Genomic DNA, 21324 nt, shown 5'->3' with positions numbered 1-21324 from the left:
GAAAAAAGGGTTGTAAGGGGTTGAAATTGGGGATGAAAGGTTGTATGGAAGAATCGTCATTTTTGAAGGTAGAAGCTTGAAACTTATTTTTGAGGCTGCTAATTAAATATAAATAAATATGACATACAAAGATTTTAAAAATTTTACCCTTAAGGGGGTTAAATAAATTAGGGGATATTTTTTTTATGTAAATTCGTTATTATTGAAGCTAGATGATTGAAACTTATTTTCGAGGCTGATGATTAAATATAACATACTAAGTTTGTAAAAATCTTACCCTTAAGGGGTAAAATAAAATAGGGGATGAAAGTTTTTATGTAAATTTGTCATTTTTGAAGCTAGAAGCTGATTTTTGAGGCTGTTGATTGACTATAAATAAATAAGCCTGGAAATTTTGTAAACATGTTAACCTTAAGGGGGTAAAATAAAATAGGGGATGAAAGTTTTTATGTAAATTCGTCATTTTTGAAGCTAGAAGCTTGAAACTGATTTTTGAGGCTGTTGATTGACTATAAATAAATAAGCCATGAAATTTTGTAAAAATGTTACCCTTAAGGGAGTAAAATAAAATAGGGGATGAAAGTTTGAATGTAAATTCGTCATTTTTGAAGCTAGAAGCTTGAAACTTATTTTTGAGGCTGTTGATTAAATATAAATAAATAGGCCATCAAAGTTTATAAAAATGTTAGCCTTAAGAGGTTAAATAAAATAGGGGATAAAAGTTTTTATGTAAATTCCTCTTTTTGGAAGCCAGGAGCTTGAAACCTATTTTTGAGGCTGTTGAAAGATTTTAGGTAAATTCGCCATTTTTGGAGCCAGATCTATGAATCTTTTTATTGAATTTAGTTAGTTTATTAAATACCTTACTAATATTATAACTGTAAAAGTAATTCTGTCTGTCTGTCAGTCTCACTTACACGCCAAAACTACTGAACAGATTTAAGTGAAATTTGGTACACAATTAGTCTAGATCTTGAGAAAGCACATAGGATACTTTTTGATGCGATAGAAGGGTTATAAGGGATTGAAAGGGTACATGCCATGCATACGAGGTTGCCCGACCTACGGTTCCGGCTGGGTGTGACTGGATGCATCGCATCCTACAAGTATCAAGCGCCGATACCGGCGACAAAGCGAACTCACTGGCCGCAAGGCTAGTGGAGATCTTGCCAGTAGGAAAACTCCGGGTCATTAGGCCGGAGAAATCGGCTGAGCTGAGACTATGTGACCTGGACGACTCAGTAACATCTGAGAACGTCGTTGCCGCGAGTGGGAGGAGGATACAAGCATACAGGCGGGCGAGGTCCGGTGCACTCCCTTCGGCGTGGGCTCAAACTGGGTGCCATGCCCGGTTGCAGCAGCCTAAACCCTAATCCAGGCGGGTCGGATTAAGATAAGGTGCTTGCTCACGGGGCACGTAGGCCAACGGTGCACTGCAGGGGAAGACTGCAGCGATAGGTGCTATCGCTGTGGTCAGGGCGGCCACAAGACCGCGAGATGTGTCGCGCCATCGCCACGTTGCTGGTACTGCGCTGCGGCTAACCGCAAGTCGGACCATGGAGTCGGTAGCACAAAATTGTGTCGCTTGCCAAGGCTAGGGCCGCGGCCGCAGCGCAGGTCACCGGCGGGAGGGGAGGATTTGATGGACACCTGAGTCTATCAGCGTGGCCATCGAATCCATATTTGACCCTAGGGTGGAGGATTGTTAGGGCGATCCGAAGCTCACAAGGGAGGCATTACGGTAGAGTGCAGAGGCTATTCCCTGCACGCCTAGATGAAAGGTCCCTTCAATGGGAACCGTGCCGGTAGTCTTGGAGAATGCATATGCGATCCTATAGCTACGGCGACATGTTCGAGGAGGAATAGTCGCCAGGTTTTTGGCCGATATGAATCCGGCAGTCCCCATTTGGCCCCTAAGCCGGTGGGCCTCTACGAAGATTTTTCCTGACGTTAAAAAAACACGGTTGTACGTAAGAATCGTCATTTTTAAAGCTAGGAGCTTGAAACTTATATTTTAGGTTGGTGATGATTGACCAACCTAAAATATAAGATGATGAGATGATGATTCATAGTTTGTAATAATTTTACCATTAATGGGGTTCAATAAAATAGGGGATCAAAATTTTTATGTAAATTCATGACTTTTTAAGCTAGAATGATGAAACTGTTTTCATTGGCTTTTTTGGGTTTATTTATTAAATACTTCACTAATATTATAACTCTCGATCTCGCTTACATGCCAAAACTACTGAACCGATTTAAATGAAATTTAGAACATATAATCTAGAAGACCCTGAGAATGGATATAGGGTATTTTTTAATGTGGAAAAGGGTTGTAAGGGGATCGAAAGGTGCAAGGTTGTATAGATATATCGCCATTTTCAAAGCCTGAAACTGATTTTTAGGCTGTTGATTAAATATAAATAAAGAAAAATGGGTTGTAAGAAATTTAAAAGAGAGTCAAATGTTTACATGCATATATTGTCGTTTTTAAAGCTTGAAGTTTAATTTTTAGCCTATTTATTAAATATATATTAAGAAAAGAAGGTATAAGGGGTTGAAAGAGTTATGTATGTTAGTTATGTATGGAAGTATCATTTTTGAAGATGAAATGATGAAACTTTTTCATTTGGCTTTTATTGGGTTAGATCATTAAATATTTTTTTCATTATTTAGTCAAGTTCACTATTTTACGCGGACGAAGTCGCGGGTACAGCTAGTGGGTAATAAATACGTTTACGTAATATGGAAGCGTATTGCCGGATTGAATTTACCCAACAGCAGTAAAGCTCGCTTCTCTTAACAGTCTTGCAAAGACAGACAGAGACAAAATTTCTACAATGTCGTCTGTATGATATTTAGGGAAATCTTGTACCAATTAGATGCAGTTTCTATGTCGAAATGGATTTATGAGTAATAAATACGTTTACATAATATGGAAGCGCATTGCCGGAATGAATTCACTCAACAGCAGTAAAGCTCGCTTTTGATAACAGTCTTGCAAATACAGACAGTAAACAATCTACAATGTCGTCTGTATGATATTTAGTAATATTTCCTTCTCATTGTTCGTCAGCTGTGGTTCGGTTTGAATATGATAGTTTAATTACGGACACGTAAGGTCGTAAGAGGTACCGTGGACATGACAAAGTAGGTACTATATGACGGTTGAGGTGCATTGATATAGGCAACGGTTACCTATTTCTATGAGGTGGACTATATAAGCTTGTTTGTCATTCAAATTTTTTTAAAAAATATTGTAATTATAATAAACCTTCATGTAGATATTTTGATGGATCGTTTGAATGAAGTTTGCAAACGCTAATTACATTTTCAACCGCCGCAACTACCGACAAATATGTAATCGATGCTGAGAATAGAAGTTCCTTAATGAACGTCTTCGATTCCATTTCGTGTGACGTAAATTTATTTTTAACTTTCCCAGGGGTTTTAACTTTCAAGGGTTGCCGTAATTTGGCATGCCATTACAACTTAAAAACTCATTAAGCTATTATATCTTTTAAAAACAATACCAAACAATTAGGTGAACCGCAAATGTTCTAGTAATAAAACGGAAAGTGATAGTAATTTAATATGCATAACTTATTCAGATGTAACAAGGGAATGATGATATGATCATGAATATGACTTAGATGAGATCAAGTGCAATATATATATTTAAGTCCATACTTCTTAAAATAATGAATATACAAAATACAAAGGACAGTTTTCCATCAAATAAAATTATTCGTATAAAACCTTGCGAAGACCCACTATCGCGCAGATGAAGTAGGGATATTGTACTCCCATTAATTGCTTTCGAGGGAAAAAAGGATGTATCGTATCAAAAAACATTTGCAGCTGCGCTGAAAATCGGGAGAGACGTATGGAATTGCTTACATAATAATTTAACAGTTTGTTTTACAATTAAATTAAAATGAGACCGACACTCATTCACTAAAGTTCTTTTCGTTAAAAAAAAGTCTACAAAAAAGCCCTATTCATGAAATTCTAAAATTCATAAAAATTCTTCGTCTTCTTAACCGAATATTAACTATAAGCGTGTTCAGTCATTTTCTTTCAAATGAATAAAATAGCTTAAGAGTAAAGTAGAAGGCGATCGGGAAAAATAGGTTTATTCGACGTTTGACATTTTTATATTACGATTGAAAAATATAATGGAAAAGTATCAGCTTCTACAAGTCCAAGTATTAAAAATTTAACAAACACAACTAACATATCAAAGCTGTAATTACAATATAATGCAATAAGAATACACACATTTCATCCTCTTTCATGTCAGTAAGAAATTCCCAATAGTTACTTCCTTTGCTACAGAATACTAAAATACTATTCAGAATAGGTACTAATTAGTCGAATATGCTTTAACATTTCTAGGTAGGATCTTCGCACATATTAATGATTCATTAGCTAAGTACCACTTTATGCTGAAGTGTTATTCTGTACTGAATCTATTTATATCTATGTAATTGTATTGTCTTGCATTTCAGACAGCGTGATGTATGAAGAGGATTATGGCGTTTACAATTCATGAACGTTTACCAATAAGTGGCGGCATTATATCACGTAATGATGCATCCATGCCAATATATTAATATTTGGCAGCTCTGTTGCGAGATATGAATACACGAAATGTCTACCATATGAAACTCATTTCAATTCTGAAGTATAGTGCAAACACAGTAGGTAGCATGATCGTTATTACACTAGATATACTTCAATATATATTAGGAGTATATTTATTTATAAATGAATTCTATTTTTAAAAGCCCTTTGAATTTCGGTTTCGGTTACAGAAGTAAAATTTTCGAATATTGTATCATCTTTCAGTCATGTATTAGATAAGTAATTTGCCATAATATGTTATCAAAAGCGGACAAAAATACCGCTATCTATAAGTGCTTTTACATTACGCTCATTTGAATAATGATTATTTCTAATGTACACATACCTACACATATTGGAGAATTAATTTTGAATGTTAAATTTAGGTCACAACGCGGGAACGTATATAATCGATACCAATTAATTGAGTAATTGTATTATATATTATTAGTAATTATGTATTAATGAATAAAACGACTGTATTTACCATAATTATTAACAAAAGTGGATATAAAAGTTAAAAAACCGTTACTACATTAATACAATTAGATAATATTTAAAAAATATCTCAATGTTAAAGTCTTCCGACGTAATTAGTTTAGTTTATTCAAGTAAAAGACATCTACAAATTTACAATTCTATCTACATCTTTGTTAAACGTTCCTGAAAGAGTTTCTTTAGTGTAGATAGAGAGAGAGAGAGGAGACTCAAAGGTCACATTACTCATTTTCATAATTCGTCTTGTGCATGTTAATTTCAAAAGGTCTTGATATCTTGAAATAAATATACAGATTTCGAAAAATATTGAAATCTGGGAATAGAAGAGTCTAGTTTTCAGCCAGTATTATTTACACATTCCATTACTTATAGGATGTAGGTAAGAAGGTAAAGTAGGTCAGAACAGATAGTTCGACCTACATTACATTCTTTCTAAAAGCCCGCATAACAGTGTGCAATTTAAATTGTCACCACTGTAGTTAACACTAAAAATCTCAGTCACTGTCGTTAAAGTCGTAACTCGCTACGCAATAACGATAAAACACTGTATGAACTAATTATATATATATATATCACACACACATGCATGCCCCAACACTATGTGTGAGCATACAGACACAATTACTCATATATATATATGCATATACCAACTTATATATCAGAATGGATATCTGAGCTGAGATTCATTTATGAAACTGAGTTGGATGCGAATCCAATGCAACCTAAATGGTTCATAACACTGAGCCGTGTGACGAGTAACTGAGAGTGCACACCATATGTACGTTTGATACTGAGGAGGCTGAGTCCCTTGGTTATGTCCAACGGGATGCAGTACATTGTTATAGTAAACTACTAAACTACGTGCACCAATGAGTAACATACGGAGCTGAGTTCGATCTGAGTATTCTGAGCAGTCGCCTCCAACCACCCCTTACAGCGACCCCTGTCCTCACAACTGAGTAACAAGCATGACACTGAGCACAATCCTGAGGTCTTAAACGCCTTAGACACGGTTCAAGTTGCTTAACAGGCAACTACTGGGATCGAAGTATAGACACAACACTGAGACACACCATTTCGTAATAATTATTGTAAATAACACTAAAGATTCAACAATAAACAAGTTTACGTTGTATTATAATAGATACAAAGCACTTACTGCAATATTTTCGGGAACAAACTCGTAGAACAGCCAACCTCTTCGCTCCATTTAACAGAATGAATGAAAAATGTGTTACCCTCAACTATTTTTAATAACCATCAAACGTTAGTGTATTGTACTTTCTTTCTACCGTCATTATTTAATGCACATCTTACACGAATAGATATCATATACAGACAAATATCGCGATGATTCGCGACACTCCACGCCCCGGTTTAGGATAGAAATAGAAAGAAAACATAGAATTATCATTGTTAACAGTTTAATGTAGAACAGATAACAAAATTAGTTCAATACGTACTCAAAATCAACAGTATCACATCATTGTAATCATATTCAATTAAACCTCAATCAATCAATTGCAAAACACTGAGAAGCTGAGCCGTCCATGCCTTGATTCTTTCCGCTGCCCTTTGAGATGAGAGTCTCTTCGGTCTAAGCTGAGTCTCTTCCGTTAGGGACTGAGATGGTGCTGAGGTGCCATTGTTCTTAGTAGCCTGTGCCCTGTCATTTGGAGAGCCAGTGGCATGGGGTGTTGCCAATTCCTCGGAAGCTTTAGTTGGAGGCATTTGAGAGTTGCTTTCTGTTGATATTTCTGACTCAATTTCTAGTGGATAGAGATGACCTATCGACCTGGTCAGGGTCTCATGTGGGGAGGTAGTGACTTTGGCTACACGGACTTTCCCATCGGCGCTCTTTACTATGCCTGATACTCTGCCGACTTTCCATAGCGCTCTGTTAGCATCGCCTTTTATCTGTACTAAATCTCCTATTTTTGGGGTAGAATCTACCGTTATACGAGGTTGACGATGCACAGATCTACGATCTCTTAGACTAGTCAGGTACTGATTGGAGAACATGTCAATATATTCCCTCAAAATATGTTGACCTCTTTTCCAGCCCTCGACCAAATTGGATTTTGTGATCGTAGCTGATTCTAAGAACTCCTTATCTGAAGTTACAAGTATAGAAGGACCACCTGTTCGTAGGAAATCTGCAGGTGTTAAAACGTGCTCTAATTCTTCACCGACTACAGTGAGTGGCCGTGAATTTACAACCGCCTCAATTTCCTTAATAATCGTACCTAACTGAGAATGATTTAACATATGTTTGTCGACTGTTTTCTTTAAGCAGTTCTTGACAATACCGATCAATCTTTCGTAAAATCCGCCGAACCAGGGCGCGAGTTCCGGAATAAATCTCCACTTTATTCGATTCGTTACACAGTAATCCCCAGTGAGGACATCGGCTGCAAGTTTGAATTGCAGAGCGTTATCTGAGATGATTAATTTGGGGACGCCTCTAGAGGAAACAAACCTCCTTAATCCTAACAAACACTCCTCTGCAGTCAAATCTTTTACGAGCTCCATATGTATAGCTCTCACAGCTAAACAGGTGTATAAGGAAATCCAACGTTTCTCCAAACAACCATTCGTATCCACCAACACGGGCCCAAAATAATCAAGACCTACGTAAGAGAATGGTTCACTATAAGTGACTCTTTCGGGTGGTAATGGGGCCATGGGTGGCAATCTATAAGGACCTCCTGAGTATTTCTTACATGCTGGACACTGTCTGAGAAGTTTTTGTACTTGCATTCTACCTCTGGGTATCCAGTACTGTTTTCTAATAATAGCAAGAGTATGAGACACTCCTACGTGATAATTTCTCCGGTGTGCATCCTCGATTATCTTTGATGTGAAAGCGTGATCTTTAGGTAATAATATCGGGTGTTTCTGGCTATGCGACCAATCTGTATTCTGTAGTCTCCCACGACATCTGAGTATACCGTCCTCGTCTTTGTACACGTCAAGAGCTCTCACAAGATCTGTCTTCATACCCGTAAGTTCCTTCGAGAAACATTCCTTCTGAACTTGTCGGATCTGATCAATGTGATTATTTGAAATATTTGTCAAACTATAATCTGATGTTAAATGGTTTTTATCGACTTCCATTGATTCAATGACCGCAGTACGCTGAACTGTCTGTGGAATGTTTTCATTTATTTGAGAGTGAGTTTCTATTTGTTGTTCGAAGCTATCTATTGTATATTCTTGTGGCTCTGTTTCCGAAGGATCCTCCCGGCCCGCGACAACTTGAATGTGTGTATCTAACTCGTTGTCTTTTTGTGTATTTCTCGGCCAGTACATTGGATCGCTGTATAAAAAATCTGGACCTATCAACCAACGTTGCGCACTTTCAGCAGAAATATTGGGTCGTGTTGCTACGTCGGCGGGATTCATATGTGAAGGTACGTACCGAATATGTGGATTGCAATTTAATTTAATTTCGTCAACGCGTTTCGCCACAAATGGCAGCAAAAGTTTTTCTGAGTTACACCAATTTACGACTATCTGACTATCTGACCATAGGTAAGTTTTAGAGATTGGAAGTCTTGAGTGTTTAAGAACAGTTTTGATGAGCCGGCTTCCGATTAAAGCCCCCAATAATTCCAACTTCGGTATATGAAGGTTAGTCTGATCCTTTTTGCTTATTAAACGTGATTTCCCTATTATGAAGGAAATTTCGCTTTTATTCTGGTGAGTGCTACGTAAGTACACGGCAGCCGCGTAAGTTTGTAGCGATGCGTCTGCGAATGCGTGAAGTTCGTGCTTTATGGAGGTATTAAAATCTTCCTTTCCGATTGCGAAACGAGGAACACTAATGTATCTAATTAGTTTCAAGCCTGCACTGGCCGTTTGCCATTCTACGAGAGCTTCTTCAGCTAACTCAGTGTCCCAGTCATATTTTTGACTCCAGAGATTTTGTAGATACAACTTCATAGGTAAAACAATCGGTGTTACAAAACCACATGGATCAAATATGGAAGCTACTAGTCCCAAGATTTCTCGTTTTGTCCTAATTTGGTTTACTTTATCTTGATCTAACCGAAAATTCAGCTTCAGCATGTCGTTTAGAAGATCCCATTCCAGGCCTAGCACTTTCATACGTTCTGTTGTCTTAGATCGAAATTGTAAGGGAATAGTCTCATTGAACTGCTCTGAATTGGAATTCCACTCACGAATATTCATAGAAAGATCGTCAAATGCCCTTTTAACACCATTATACAACTTCACAGCATTTTCCACTGAATCTGTGCCAGTAACTAAATTGTCAACGTAAATATTTTCCGCGACTTGCTTGAAGACTGCACTGTTACTCCTTTTCAAATGGTGTCGTATGGTGGCATTTAAAAGGAAAGGGCTTGATATCACTCCAAAAGGCACTCTACAGAATCTATAATGTTGAATATTCTGAGGAGATAGATCCCTTCCTGCAGATTTTGTCCATAAAAATCGTGTTACATCTCGGTCTTCGTTCTGTAAACCGACCTGCAAAAATGCCTTTTCGACATCTGCGACAATGCCTATTCGATGTTCCCTAAAGCGAATCAAAAGACCTGTAAGATCCTCTAGCATGAGTGGTCCTCGATATAGGCATTCATTCAGACTTTTATTGCCCTTTGTCTTGGAAGATGCGTCGTACACCAAACGTAACTTTTCATTTTGTTCTACACAATGATGTGGCAAGTAATGCACGGGATGCTCGACAGGTACAGATGGATCTGGCACTATCTCTATAATGCCCCTTTCCAATTGATCCTGAATAATATCGTTGTATCTTTGGATTGTATCGTCATCAAGTCTTTTCAACAAACTCGTTAATCTACCACGAGCCAACCCATAATTTGATGGTAAAAGCGGAGGGTATGTGACCCACGGCCATTTCACATAATATCGATTATTTAAATATTGCGTCGTCTCATTAAATTGCCGAACAGCTTCATCTTCACGGGAGACCTTCGGAGAGTCCATAATTCCGATTGACTCTAAATCCCATAATCTTTTCATATCGTCACTCTTTAAAGGAAGATCAGGGACGTAGAAACTGTTAAATTCAATACCAGACTGAAAATAAGTTAATACTGATAGCTTATCTGGGAGGTGTCTTTCCGAAGTAGAATAACGGCCAGAAAAAATCCATCCGAAAGCTGAATTGATCAAGTAAAGATCTTGGGTTACTTTTCTCTTTTCACCATCAATAAATGTGAAATAATAGTCGTTACCTATTAACAAATCTATATTGTCACCCAGAGAGTTATCATCAGCTAATATAGTGTTCGATGGGACGACGCTCCCAAGAACACTCTCAGCCATTTCTCGAGGCAATGTGGATACACTATTAGTTATATGAGGAACAACGTTGGCATAAAGTATTTTGTATACATTTGTTCTAGTGATAATTCTAAATATTACTACTGGACTATCAATTTCAGTTGGACGGTCGGCGCCAAAGGTAAAAACGGAAAGATTATTTTTCTCTAATTCAGGTAAGTTTAATCTCTTTGCAAGCTCTTTTGTTATGTACGTGCGCTGACTACCAGAATCGAGAATTACTCTACAAGGCGCAATGACGGATTCTTTTTCTACATTCTGAACCTGAGCAACGGCAGTTTGCAGGAAGGTAAGTCCCTTTATGTTATTAGAACCACCAACGTGTAGATTTTCTGTTCTGACAGGATTCCGAGAGGGACAGAGAGCTCTGTTATGTTCACCATATTTACTACAATGCCAACACTTCTTATGCGACTTACATTCCTTTGAGATATGACCCTCTGATAGACAATTATAGCAACGGCCTTCTAACTTTCGTTTTCTCTCTTCAACAGTCTTCACTACATCACATTCATCGTTGAAGTGACCATTACCGCAGAATATACACGATGGTTTCCTCCGTTTGGTATCAAAGCCTCGGTAATTATTATCATCTCTGAGGTGGTTTCTCTTTCGACCATTGTTTAACTTTGTCTTAAGGTATCCGGTTACATATTCTTTTTTATCAGGGTCACGCCTAACTCCTCCTCTGCCGTAACTCCTTCTACCCTTATCTTTTTCTTTTAGTGGGAACTTCTTAAACGTTGACTGCGCCCCTCGCTGATTTTCTGTTCGAACATGTAGGGATTCTAGTGTAAATTTCCCAGCGTCCTCTTTACTAGTGGATCCTTCTGTCGAAAATGTTTCTTCTTTCATCCTACTTGACGCTTCTCGTGCGGATATAATATGTTCCAAATGACGTCTAATATTCTCTATGGAATCTGTTTCGGTTCCCATTTTCATTCGAAGTTCATAAATTAAATCCTCTGAGAATTTTTGCATGATCATCACTCTGAGGTGGTTATGGCTAACGTCTTCACCTAAAGAACTCAGTACCCTAAGATGTCTCTCAATTTCATTTAAGATCCGTCGACAATCTGCAACCGATTTATCTGCCGTCCTTATTCTATACAACGCTGCATAATGAGCATCAATTATTGTTCCAGGTTTTCCATACCTTTCTTTAAGGGTAGATACCGCTATCTGATAATTTTTATTTGTCATGTCTAAACCTTCAATTGCTCTTTTCGCTTCACCTTCAAGTACCGATTGTAGATACAACAGTTTGTCTACCTCACTAATGTTTCTACTGTCTACATTCGATGAGAATTGGTCCCAGAAAGGATGCCATTTTAAAACGTCTCCATTGAACTTGGCTAGTTCCATTTTTGGCAACTTACTGGCAACATTGAGTTTCTCTACAGTATTAAATGTCGAAAATGGTTCGCTGTTCGCCTTTTTATTCACCCTATGATTGAGCTCTGTTACCAATTCTTCCCCTTTTATCTGAATATCCGTATATTTTGCTAAATCATCAGGCGATGTTACCTCTACCAACTTATAATAATTATACGTTTCAGCAACGAAGCGGTCTATGGCAGATTTCAATTTTGTTGTAATAATTTTAGCTTCATCTAAGTCAATGCCGTCTGATTTTAATTTAATTAACATGTCCTGACCAGTATCTATAAGAGATTCGACGTTCGCTAAGAATAGATTCATTCTAGTTTTAATCAACTCCTCCATCACTACAAAAATAAAGGACCAGCTCGCTTCACTCAAATAAACCAACTATTCGCACAGGCTACTGAACACCCCTTTAACGTAGCTGATTGTACAACTGTGGGTCCCAACTGTAACAACGAGTTAGGATATCTGAGACATCTAAAGTAGGTATATGTGCTTATGTAAACTGAATTCACTGTGAAACGATAATGAGCCAAGAAACAATTTGTATCATTGATTGAGAGATCGCTGCCATACTTCAAACATGTGTAGATGTAGTAAAACAATTAATTAAAATAACATAATGTTTATAGCGATTTACATATTGTTGTAAACATTATCCATGCATAACAATTCGAATATACAAATTTTATTTGTTTACTAATATAAATTGTAATCTTTAAAACCACTGGTTCATTTTTCTTTCTCTTAATTTATTCGCCAACAAAAAGAACACTATTCTTAAATGATATAATAAATTCCATGAAAAAATTTTTCGAAAAGGTTTGTATATAAAATAAATATAGAATACAATTGTTCACAGTGCCTATTATTTCATTATAAATTTTTGTAGGTAATGTATTTGTTCAAAATAAAATTGTCTATGGTCCTTGATTACAATAGCCGCGTGTCAGAAACGGTTCGATATTCACTCGTGTAATTTTTGATAAACACAAGTAAGTATCTAGATCGAATCAAAAAATAATATGAGGAGCCTGTGTACATTACTACGACAAATTACTACGATAAATAATACCCTAAACACAAAACTACAATTTATGTTTTCCAAAAGATAAGAGGGTAGGTATAATATTTTCATATACGTGTGTCCACATCGATCCCAGCACCTCCACCATGTCGTTAAAGTCGTAACTCGCTACGCAATAACGATAAAACACTGTATGAACTAATTATATATATATATATCACACACACATGCATGCCCCAACACTATGTGTGAGCATACAGACACAATTACTCATATATATATATGCATATACCAACTTATATATCAGAATGGATATCTGAGCTGAGATTCATTTATGAAACTGAGTTGGATGCGAATCCAATGCAACCTAAATGGTTCATAACACTGAGCCGTGTGACGAGTAACTGAGAGTGCACACCATATGTACGTTTGATACTGAGGAGGCTGAGTCCCTTGGTTATGTCCAACGGGATGCAGTACATTGTTATAGTAAACTACTAAACTACGTGCACCAATGAGTAACATACGGAGCTGAGTTCGATCTGAGTATTCTGAGCAGTCGCCTCCAACCACCCCTTACAGCGACCCCTGTCCTCACAACTGAGTAACAAGCATGACACTGAGCACAATCCTGAGGTCTTAAACGCCTTAGACACGGTTCAAGTTGCTTAACAGGCAACTACTGGGATCGAAGTATAGACACAACACTGAGACACACCATTTCGTAATAATTATTGTAAATAACACTAAAGATTCAACAATAAACAAGTTTACGTTGTATTATAATAGATACAAAGCACTTACTGCAATATTTTCGGGAACAAACTCGTAGAACAGCCAACCTCTTCGCTCCATTTAACAGAATGAATGAAAAATGTGTTACCCTCAACTATTTTTAATAACCATCAAACGTTAGTGTATTGTACTTTCTTTCTACCGTCATTATTTAATGCACATCTTACACGAATAGATATCATATACAGACAAATATCGCGATGATTCGCGACAGTCACTTAAGCATTACGGGACTAAGTTTGTCTGCCCAGTAACATCTATTATTCATATGCCAGACATAGAAAGTCAATAACATTATAAGTGTTTTATAGGTCATACTAATTGGGGTAGTTGATAATATCCATATATTAAATCCGAACTGAAATAAACGGAAAGACTGGCCGTATTAGATCGCTGAATTTTCGTAAATTTAGGTTAGATACGTGCATATTTATGTATTCAAAATGGCACATGTAGTGTGTGCTAAAATTAGAATTCAAATAGATATATATAATATAATGGATAAAAAACCAAAAGTAGCAATAATAAATCCCGAACATATTAGAATTTACTATCAAGCCATTGGATTGATATTTTACCGCAACCACGATATACTCGTATGTAATATTATTCCGCGCCCATCTACCGCAATTTATAAACAAAATAAGTACTATTATAAAGTTCTTGGAAACCTCCAATTAAGTATAGAAACCTTGGCGAAGACTTAAAAGAACATTAATTTTCTTAGAATTTTATATATTTAATGATATAAAAATATTTCTTCCATACAATCCTACTTAAGTAGGCTCTAAGAAGAATCTCAGAAAATATTACGAACGGAAGGTAGCGATAACAAAATGTACATAAATTTATTTTTAGTTATTACTAATGAAATATTTATAATAATATTAAAATTAACAGGTTAGACAGAGTCTATATTTAGGATGAATATAAGTACTACAATCGTAAGTACATAAAGAATATTCAGCTTGAAATTAAATTGTAATTTGTGATTAAATAACTACTACATAATAACATATTTTCATGAGCTGCTCAGATACAAATTATGTAGCCCTGAGTATTTTAAAACAATTACATGAGATGATGATTCTTCCCCATAACAGTTTTAACTGAAAATATACTTCGCAGAATGAAGATAATGTTATAAACAAGAACAACCAAAAACCAATGATACAGTCCAATCAAATATGCAATCTGAACAATAAATTCCAATGTTCAAAAGTTAAAACAATTATTCGAACGTTTTAATAAAATATCGACGACATGACCACACGATCCGTACATGACAGATCATTTGTTTTGCAAACCGACCTTCGACCTTTACTGTAATAATTTTCAGTTCTTTAAATACTATCGCTGGATTTCAACTCGTTCTAACCTTCCTGTTAGAGTTACAGAAAGGTTAAACTCGCTTATAGAATATAGTTGTTGAAGGTTGCTATGCATCAATATTTGAAAACAAAATTAGGTCAAGCCAACCGCAATATGCTACAGAGATGTTGTTGGGCCCAGAATAAATTGACCCAACGTAATATTGACTGATCTATTGTAAGCTACACTGTATTGTTGGTCGGTGCAATTAATTAACAGTTATTTGGATAAGGAGCGGCGATATCCACTCCTGGTTTCAGGAAGGGTAATTATTTAGATGTGTGCAAATAATTCTACTGTCTACGAATTCCTTTCGTAGACTGTACAAACACACTTCATAGTATTATTCAAGTAATGATTATACCAGATTAAAAAGAACCCAAAAATAATAGTAACTTGTATACATAGATTTAGTCTCTAATACTGCAGACCCGTAGCTGTCTAAAATATTTGGGGGAATATCGTTAGAGGTGGAATGAAGGAAACTGAAGTTGGTGTAAAGGGGCGGTCTTTGACAGGATAATGAAATTAATGCATTGAGAAATGGTCTCGTTAAATATAGAACTACTAAAACAGACTTTTTTTATCATTGGTATTATTCTATAAAACCTGAATTTTAGATTTTCTGATTTTCTTGACAAAATTTGAGAAGAAAGCAAGACGGTCATCTGATAATACAACCAGTATAGTAGTCTATTACATATTCCGACCATAAGTCAGATGAGATTTCCGTCGTCACATCACATTTGCTTCCGTATTAGATGTCTGTTTTATTTTGGATATTTTGTATTATAATGTTATTTAAAAATAACCAAAAGCAGTGTAGTAAAAATAGAGATCCCAGCGGTTTCAGGGCCGAAAGAAGGCTATTGTAGATAGATATTACACGGACAGAGTAACAAAAATAAATGAATTATTGAAAATCGTCCTTGGTAACTTCGGCGTTGAAATATTAATATTTCGTGGAATACTCGCATGATTGGTCAATGTGTGGATTTATTAACGAAATTGAAATGAAATGGATATGCCATCAGGATTAACTCATGGGTATGACATTTATTTAATTACAAAATAAATCGTTTGTGAAATTGTGCATATGTAACATATAAACCCATACTGAATAATATTTGTAATAACTACAGCAATTACAAAGTTACCAACAACTACCAACTAACAACTGCCTGTTAAAATTACTAATGTCATACATGGATACGGAAGGATCTCATGTCAGACCGAAATGGCAATGCCTAGTGGTAACTTAGATAACACATGGTAACGCAATGTCCGTTGTACTACTATCGAAGCATCGTTTACCATTTACCATCTGATAGGCCGTCAGCTCTTTTACCATTCTAAAAAGTAATTTTCTTTTATATTCGTAATTTGTCTCTATAAACCTAGCGGTTAGACAATCGCTACATTGGGATGTTTTGTCCATTTTTTACGAATTATTTTCTTAGTGTGATAAATAGTGAGAAAATAAGACCCAACAATTTAATACTTTAAAGAGTACATTATTTCAGAACAGTCTATATACATATTATGTTAATATTCACAAAGTTATGAGCACGCTGGCGATACTGGAGAGATGACTAGTTATTAATATAAATTTGACATTTCTTGAACATAATATATTCAAAAATTTTGATGACGTATTGTATTAAGCAAATAAAATAAATAAAAATAAGAATTTGCCATCATCTGTTTATAATCTATTATAATTATAAAGTAACCATCAAGATGAAGATGAACACAAATACACACATGTTTGCTTCATTTATCAACACGCGTCAGCATTAGAACTAATTAATTTATGCCAAGTTTTCAATCAAAGTAGAGACAAGTTAAGGGTTGGCATCCATATTGAAACATTTCTGATAAACTAATAAGTTATGGTTTAATTGTGTAGAAATAAAACAGGAATATTACCATTATTATCAATTAATAAGAATTAGTACATAATTATGTCCTAAAGCTACCGAACATTATTGTTAAGTACACACAAAACTTTTTTTTATTGAGGGATTTTGGGCCATTGTCAGACCTAAGACCTATAACACTGCAGCCTGCACAGATCTATTGTGCTCGCCCTTTTTCAGTTCACAACCCAGACCCGTCAGGGTTAAGAATTGAAGGATATTCTCAGGTGCGATGGTTTTTAGCTCCTCGGGATCAGACCAAAAACTAATATGGAATACACATATAGACAACATAACTCAAAAAGGCGAAAATATTTATGTGAATTAGCCGACGGGTAGCAGGGCCCAGATGGAGAAATAACCCCAAAATTGTCCATTGCGGCTTATTAAGAGAATTCAATTCAATTCGGGAATTAAAATAAACTTCAAAAGTCGGTTATATTCTAATTGCAATTCTAGTCAGGTTTTGGTATCCTCTAAAGCTAAACCAAGGCAAAAACCGCAACGAGATCTAGAAAAGCAATTAAACGTACAATAGGAAATATTACGAATGGCTTTAGAGAAATATAAAACGGCGTCAAGCACCATATCATTAATTATGTATAGGATATAAAAATTCTTATATTCTATTATCATGCCCAACCACTTGCTAGGCCAAATGCGGAAATCACAGCTCCATACTATATACCTAGGCACTTTGGTTCAATCGGCGTCACTATCTAGTCCATCAGAACTGCCATTACACTTGATCAAATATGCCACAGAAAGCGATCGATATTAATATGTTTAGTATCTGTGCAAGAAATCGTAGTGGCCTTTTCTATTACATAAAACTTGGTAGTAGTATCAAATTTTCTTAAATTTTACTTTACTCGCTCTATACACAAAACCACAGATCACATATTTATTATAGATAAGACAAAATATTGTCCTTGTGGCATGTGAAATTGGATATCATTGACGGTACGTGACTACGCTAGAGCATGTTCTAAACACCTGACGTGAAACAGTGTGAATAATGGTACGCAAGCACTTTTTATTCTGTCCTTGACGAACCCTGGTAGATAAGGGGGGAGGGATTGTTATTAATAGAACCAATGGGGGTTCCAGTGATTTTATTGCTATCATTATACCACGAGGGTCCTCTTAGAAATCGCCGTGATTAATTTCTTGTGAATTCACCACAATGGGCTAACTGACCTGAATTTACATCATCCTCTACTGATGCCTCGCCAGCGTATACAGTAATCGCAGACGTTTGCACAATTCCACAAAACCGTAGAGACCGCACGCAGAGCTTTATTCGTGCAGCAATATTAAGTTATAGCTTATCTGAAATCGCTGTATTAATTTGATAATGGGTACTTACAGTTCAGGCCGAGGTCGTGATAGGTCAGTATGGCCGGCTTGGCGCGGTCACCCTGCACGGCCACGAGTATGTCGCCGCGGTCGGTGCGCACGCGCACCTCCGTACACCCACCATCGCCGCTGAAGCGCCGCGAGCTCGGGAACTGCAGCTGGATGTTCTTCAGCTCTATGTCGTCCATGCTGTCAATGGGTAACACACTGTTGGAACAATGTATGATTTGAGTCATCGATATCATTCGAGTTGCTATATGTATTAACACTTATCAAAATGCTACTATTACAATTCTTAAAAAATGTCGACAGTTTGTCTTACCTATGAATTATGCATTCAGATTTGGTTATCGTCAACTCTAAATTAGCATGTATGAGCTTCAACGACCACGGCAAATGTTATAAAAGCATTAAAGTTAGAAAACAAACCACTCATGAGATCAATATTCACGATAACCATCTGTATTACCAGGCAAGACTATGGGCAGTAAACTGAAAACTACTGAGGATACACAGCTAGACATAAGAAAACAATTTTTAGCAAATAAAACAAAAAAAAAAAGAAACATTATTATGAAACTAGAGGTATTTTTTAATGTAATATGAATAGAAAATAAGTGACCGCCTACTTAATGGTATGTGGTAAACGTTTTGCATATACACTGCACAAACAGCACTACGGATACCACGTTATCATGTGATGTCATGTCCGTTATCCCGTAATTTCACTGCTTTATCTAACCCTTCAACTGAAACACAGCTTACGAAGCAATCTGCTTAGAGGATGAAATAGGAGAGACTGAGATACACAGACGACTTTTTATAAAATATGGTCCTTATATAAAGACATAAATAATTATACTACGAAGATGGCTCCGTAGTATAATTATTGTATATTTATATTCATAATATCAAGTTTCTTAATAGCAGGCGTTAAGAAGAACTGCAAGAAATTTTAAGTCCGTTTGATAACACAATAGCAATATTTGTATATGTACGTCTAACATATTAAATATACTGAAAACTAGGTCATAAACTATAACAACAATAATTGTATAACTAACTAAACTATAGCTATTTACCGCAATTGCATAGTATAGGAAATTGTCGAAATAATTCTAATAGCGGTCATACCTAACGTACTATCCATGTGCATTAGATCGCACACTAGTAATGTATGCAGAGATTGACCCTTTTCTATTCTAAAAGGGGTTACAAAGGAAAAAAGCTGACATTTATAGACCAGTGTGTCTTTGTACGGTGAAATAAACTATGGTGGCACAGCTGGAACAAATAAGACAGTCCGTTTTACATCTCCAGCCTTAGGTACCTTCCAATGTAATGTTTTATTGAACTAAAAGCTAACACTCCGGAGAAAGACTTCCGTTTGTGGACGTCAGTTGGGTCGACAACTTGGAAATTAATCCGTACTTGAAAGAAATCCGAGTGATTCTATTCATGTCTTTAGCAATTTACTACAGTAGACGTTGTGAGCACGCCCTTTGTTTGCCCCAGGGTCTACTGAATAGTAGATTTTTTAATATTCTCGCTTTATTCATCCAAACTAATATTATAAATAGAAGACCAATGAAATTCATACATATAACATTACCAGCGAGTAACTACTTAGAATAAAATCTTAAACAAAATGTACGAGTTTATATTTACATAAAAAATTTAAAGAAATATATAAATTATATATGTTGTATTTATATTACAGAGAAAATTATCTTAGGAATTTTTTCTGCTTGTCCGCTCGCTCGTGAACATTGATGTTGGAAACGCTTTGCGTGTTTTACTGATGTATTTTATAAATTTCCAATAACATTTAGTGTTTTTCATTCCAATCGCTTCACAAAGAAAAAAAGGACCATTTACCCTATTGTTATTCCGAATACCACTCGTAAGAAGTTGTGGGAACAAATAGTATATACCTCTACATACATCGAAAAATTCCTTGAGCATTGAGCGCTACTTACAGGTTTGGTAGGCTGGCTAGTTGGCTATAGACTTTTCTTTCTATTTACCGACATCTATATATAATAAACTAGCTGTCCCGACAAACGTAGTTTTGGCTTAAAATAAAAAAAAAATAGGGGTGGACTACCCCTAATATTTAGGGGGATGAAAAATAGATGTTGCCTGATTCTCAGACCTACTCAATACGCTCACAAAATTTCATGAGAATCGGTCAAGCCGTTTCGGAGGAGTATGGGAACGAAAACTGTGACACGAGAATTTTATATATAAGATAAATCGGTTTATTATTCAGAGAACAATATCTATACTGATTTTAGCTTCGACCCATTTGAATAATAAAAACTTTATATATATATATATCGTAGTATAATTTAATGTAATTTGAAATATGGATTATTCGATTAAAAGGAAATATATAAAAATCTGATTTTATATAGCCTAATATATGAAATACACAACTGTGAAACAATTATCGAAAATCGAATAAGTATTACCGGAGATTTAACCTGAACATCCAACCTCACAAACTTTATAAGAGGAATACTATAAAGGTAAAGGATACTGTTATATAAATGATATATATAAATTCTTTGAAAGAAAACCGTAGTTTATTAAAAGATTTAAAATTTTATATTTTCTGGTCGCTTCATATTTTACAATTTTACTTCAGAGGAAACGCATCCTTTGCACTCAGGCAATTCCCATTTCCGTCAGTGCTTCCCGGCTCCCTTTTGATGTAGAACTACTGTATTTCCAACTCGTCACACATATGTTCTCAAACGTAATATTTTTCAAATAAATGTTTTGAAACTTCAATTTCCTGTGAAAAGATTGGATGGAAAGGATTTTACCGAGGTAAACTTTGTACAAACTCGTCTGCGTGGGCACCTGTATATTGCTAATTTCAGCAACCAAACAGCTTACTTTATAAGTTGTATATCGGTTGAAAAATGAAATATAGCAGTTATATTACAGAGTTTATGGAGGTCTTACTCTTGGTCCGTGGGTCCTAGCGCTATAAGACTT

The 21324-nt window shown here is 35.9% G+C and overlaps 1 protein-coding gene across 1 annotated transcript in view; it reads right to left on the bottom strand.

The window, feature by feature from the left end:
* The window catches only part of LOC131849172 (protein NDRG3), a 121381-nt gene that overhangs the window by 80824 nt on the left and 19233 nt on the right, over positions 1-21324 (bottom strand). Inside the window, exon 3 of the mRNA XM_059199178.1 lies at positions 18329-18525. Within this exon, the coding sequence (XP_059055161.1) occupies positions 18329-18525 (197 nt within the window). The remainder of the gene's footprint in view (positions 1-18328; positions 18526-21324) is intronic.

Source organism: Achroia grisella, unplaced genomic scaffold (genome assembly GCF_030625045.1).
Source record: "Achroia grisella isolate CSIRO2021 unplaced genomic scaffold, CSIRO_AGI_Agris_v1 utg640, whole genome shotgun sequence".
Lineage (NCBI taxonomy): Eukaryota > Metazoa > Arthropoda > Insecta > Lepidoptera > Pyralidae > Achroia > Achroia grisella.
Note: the sequence above shows the minus strand (reverse complement) of the source record. Positions and strands in the feature narration are given on the sequence as shown.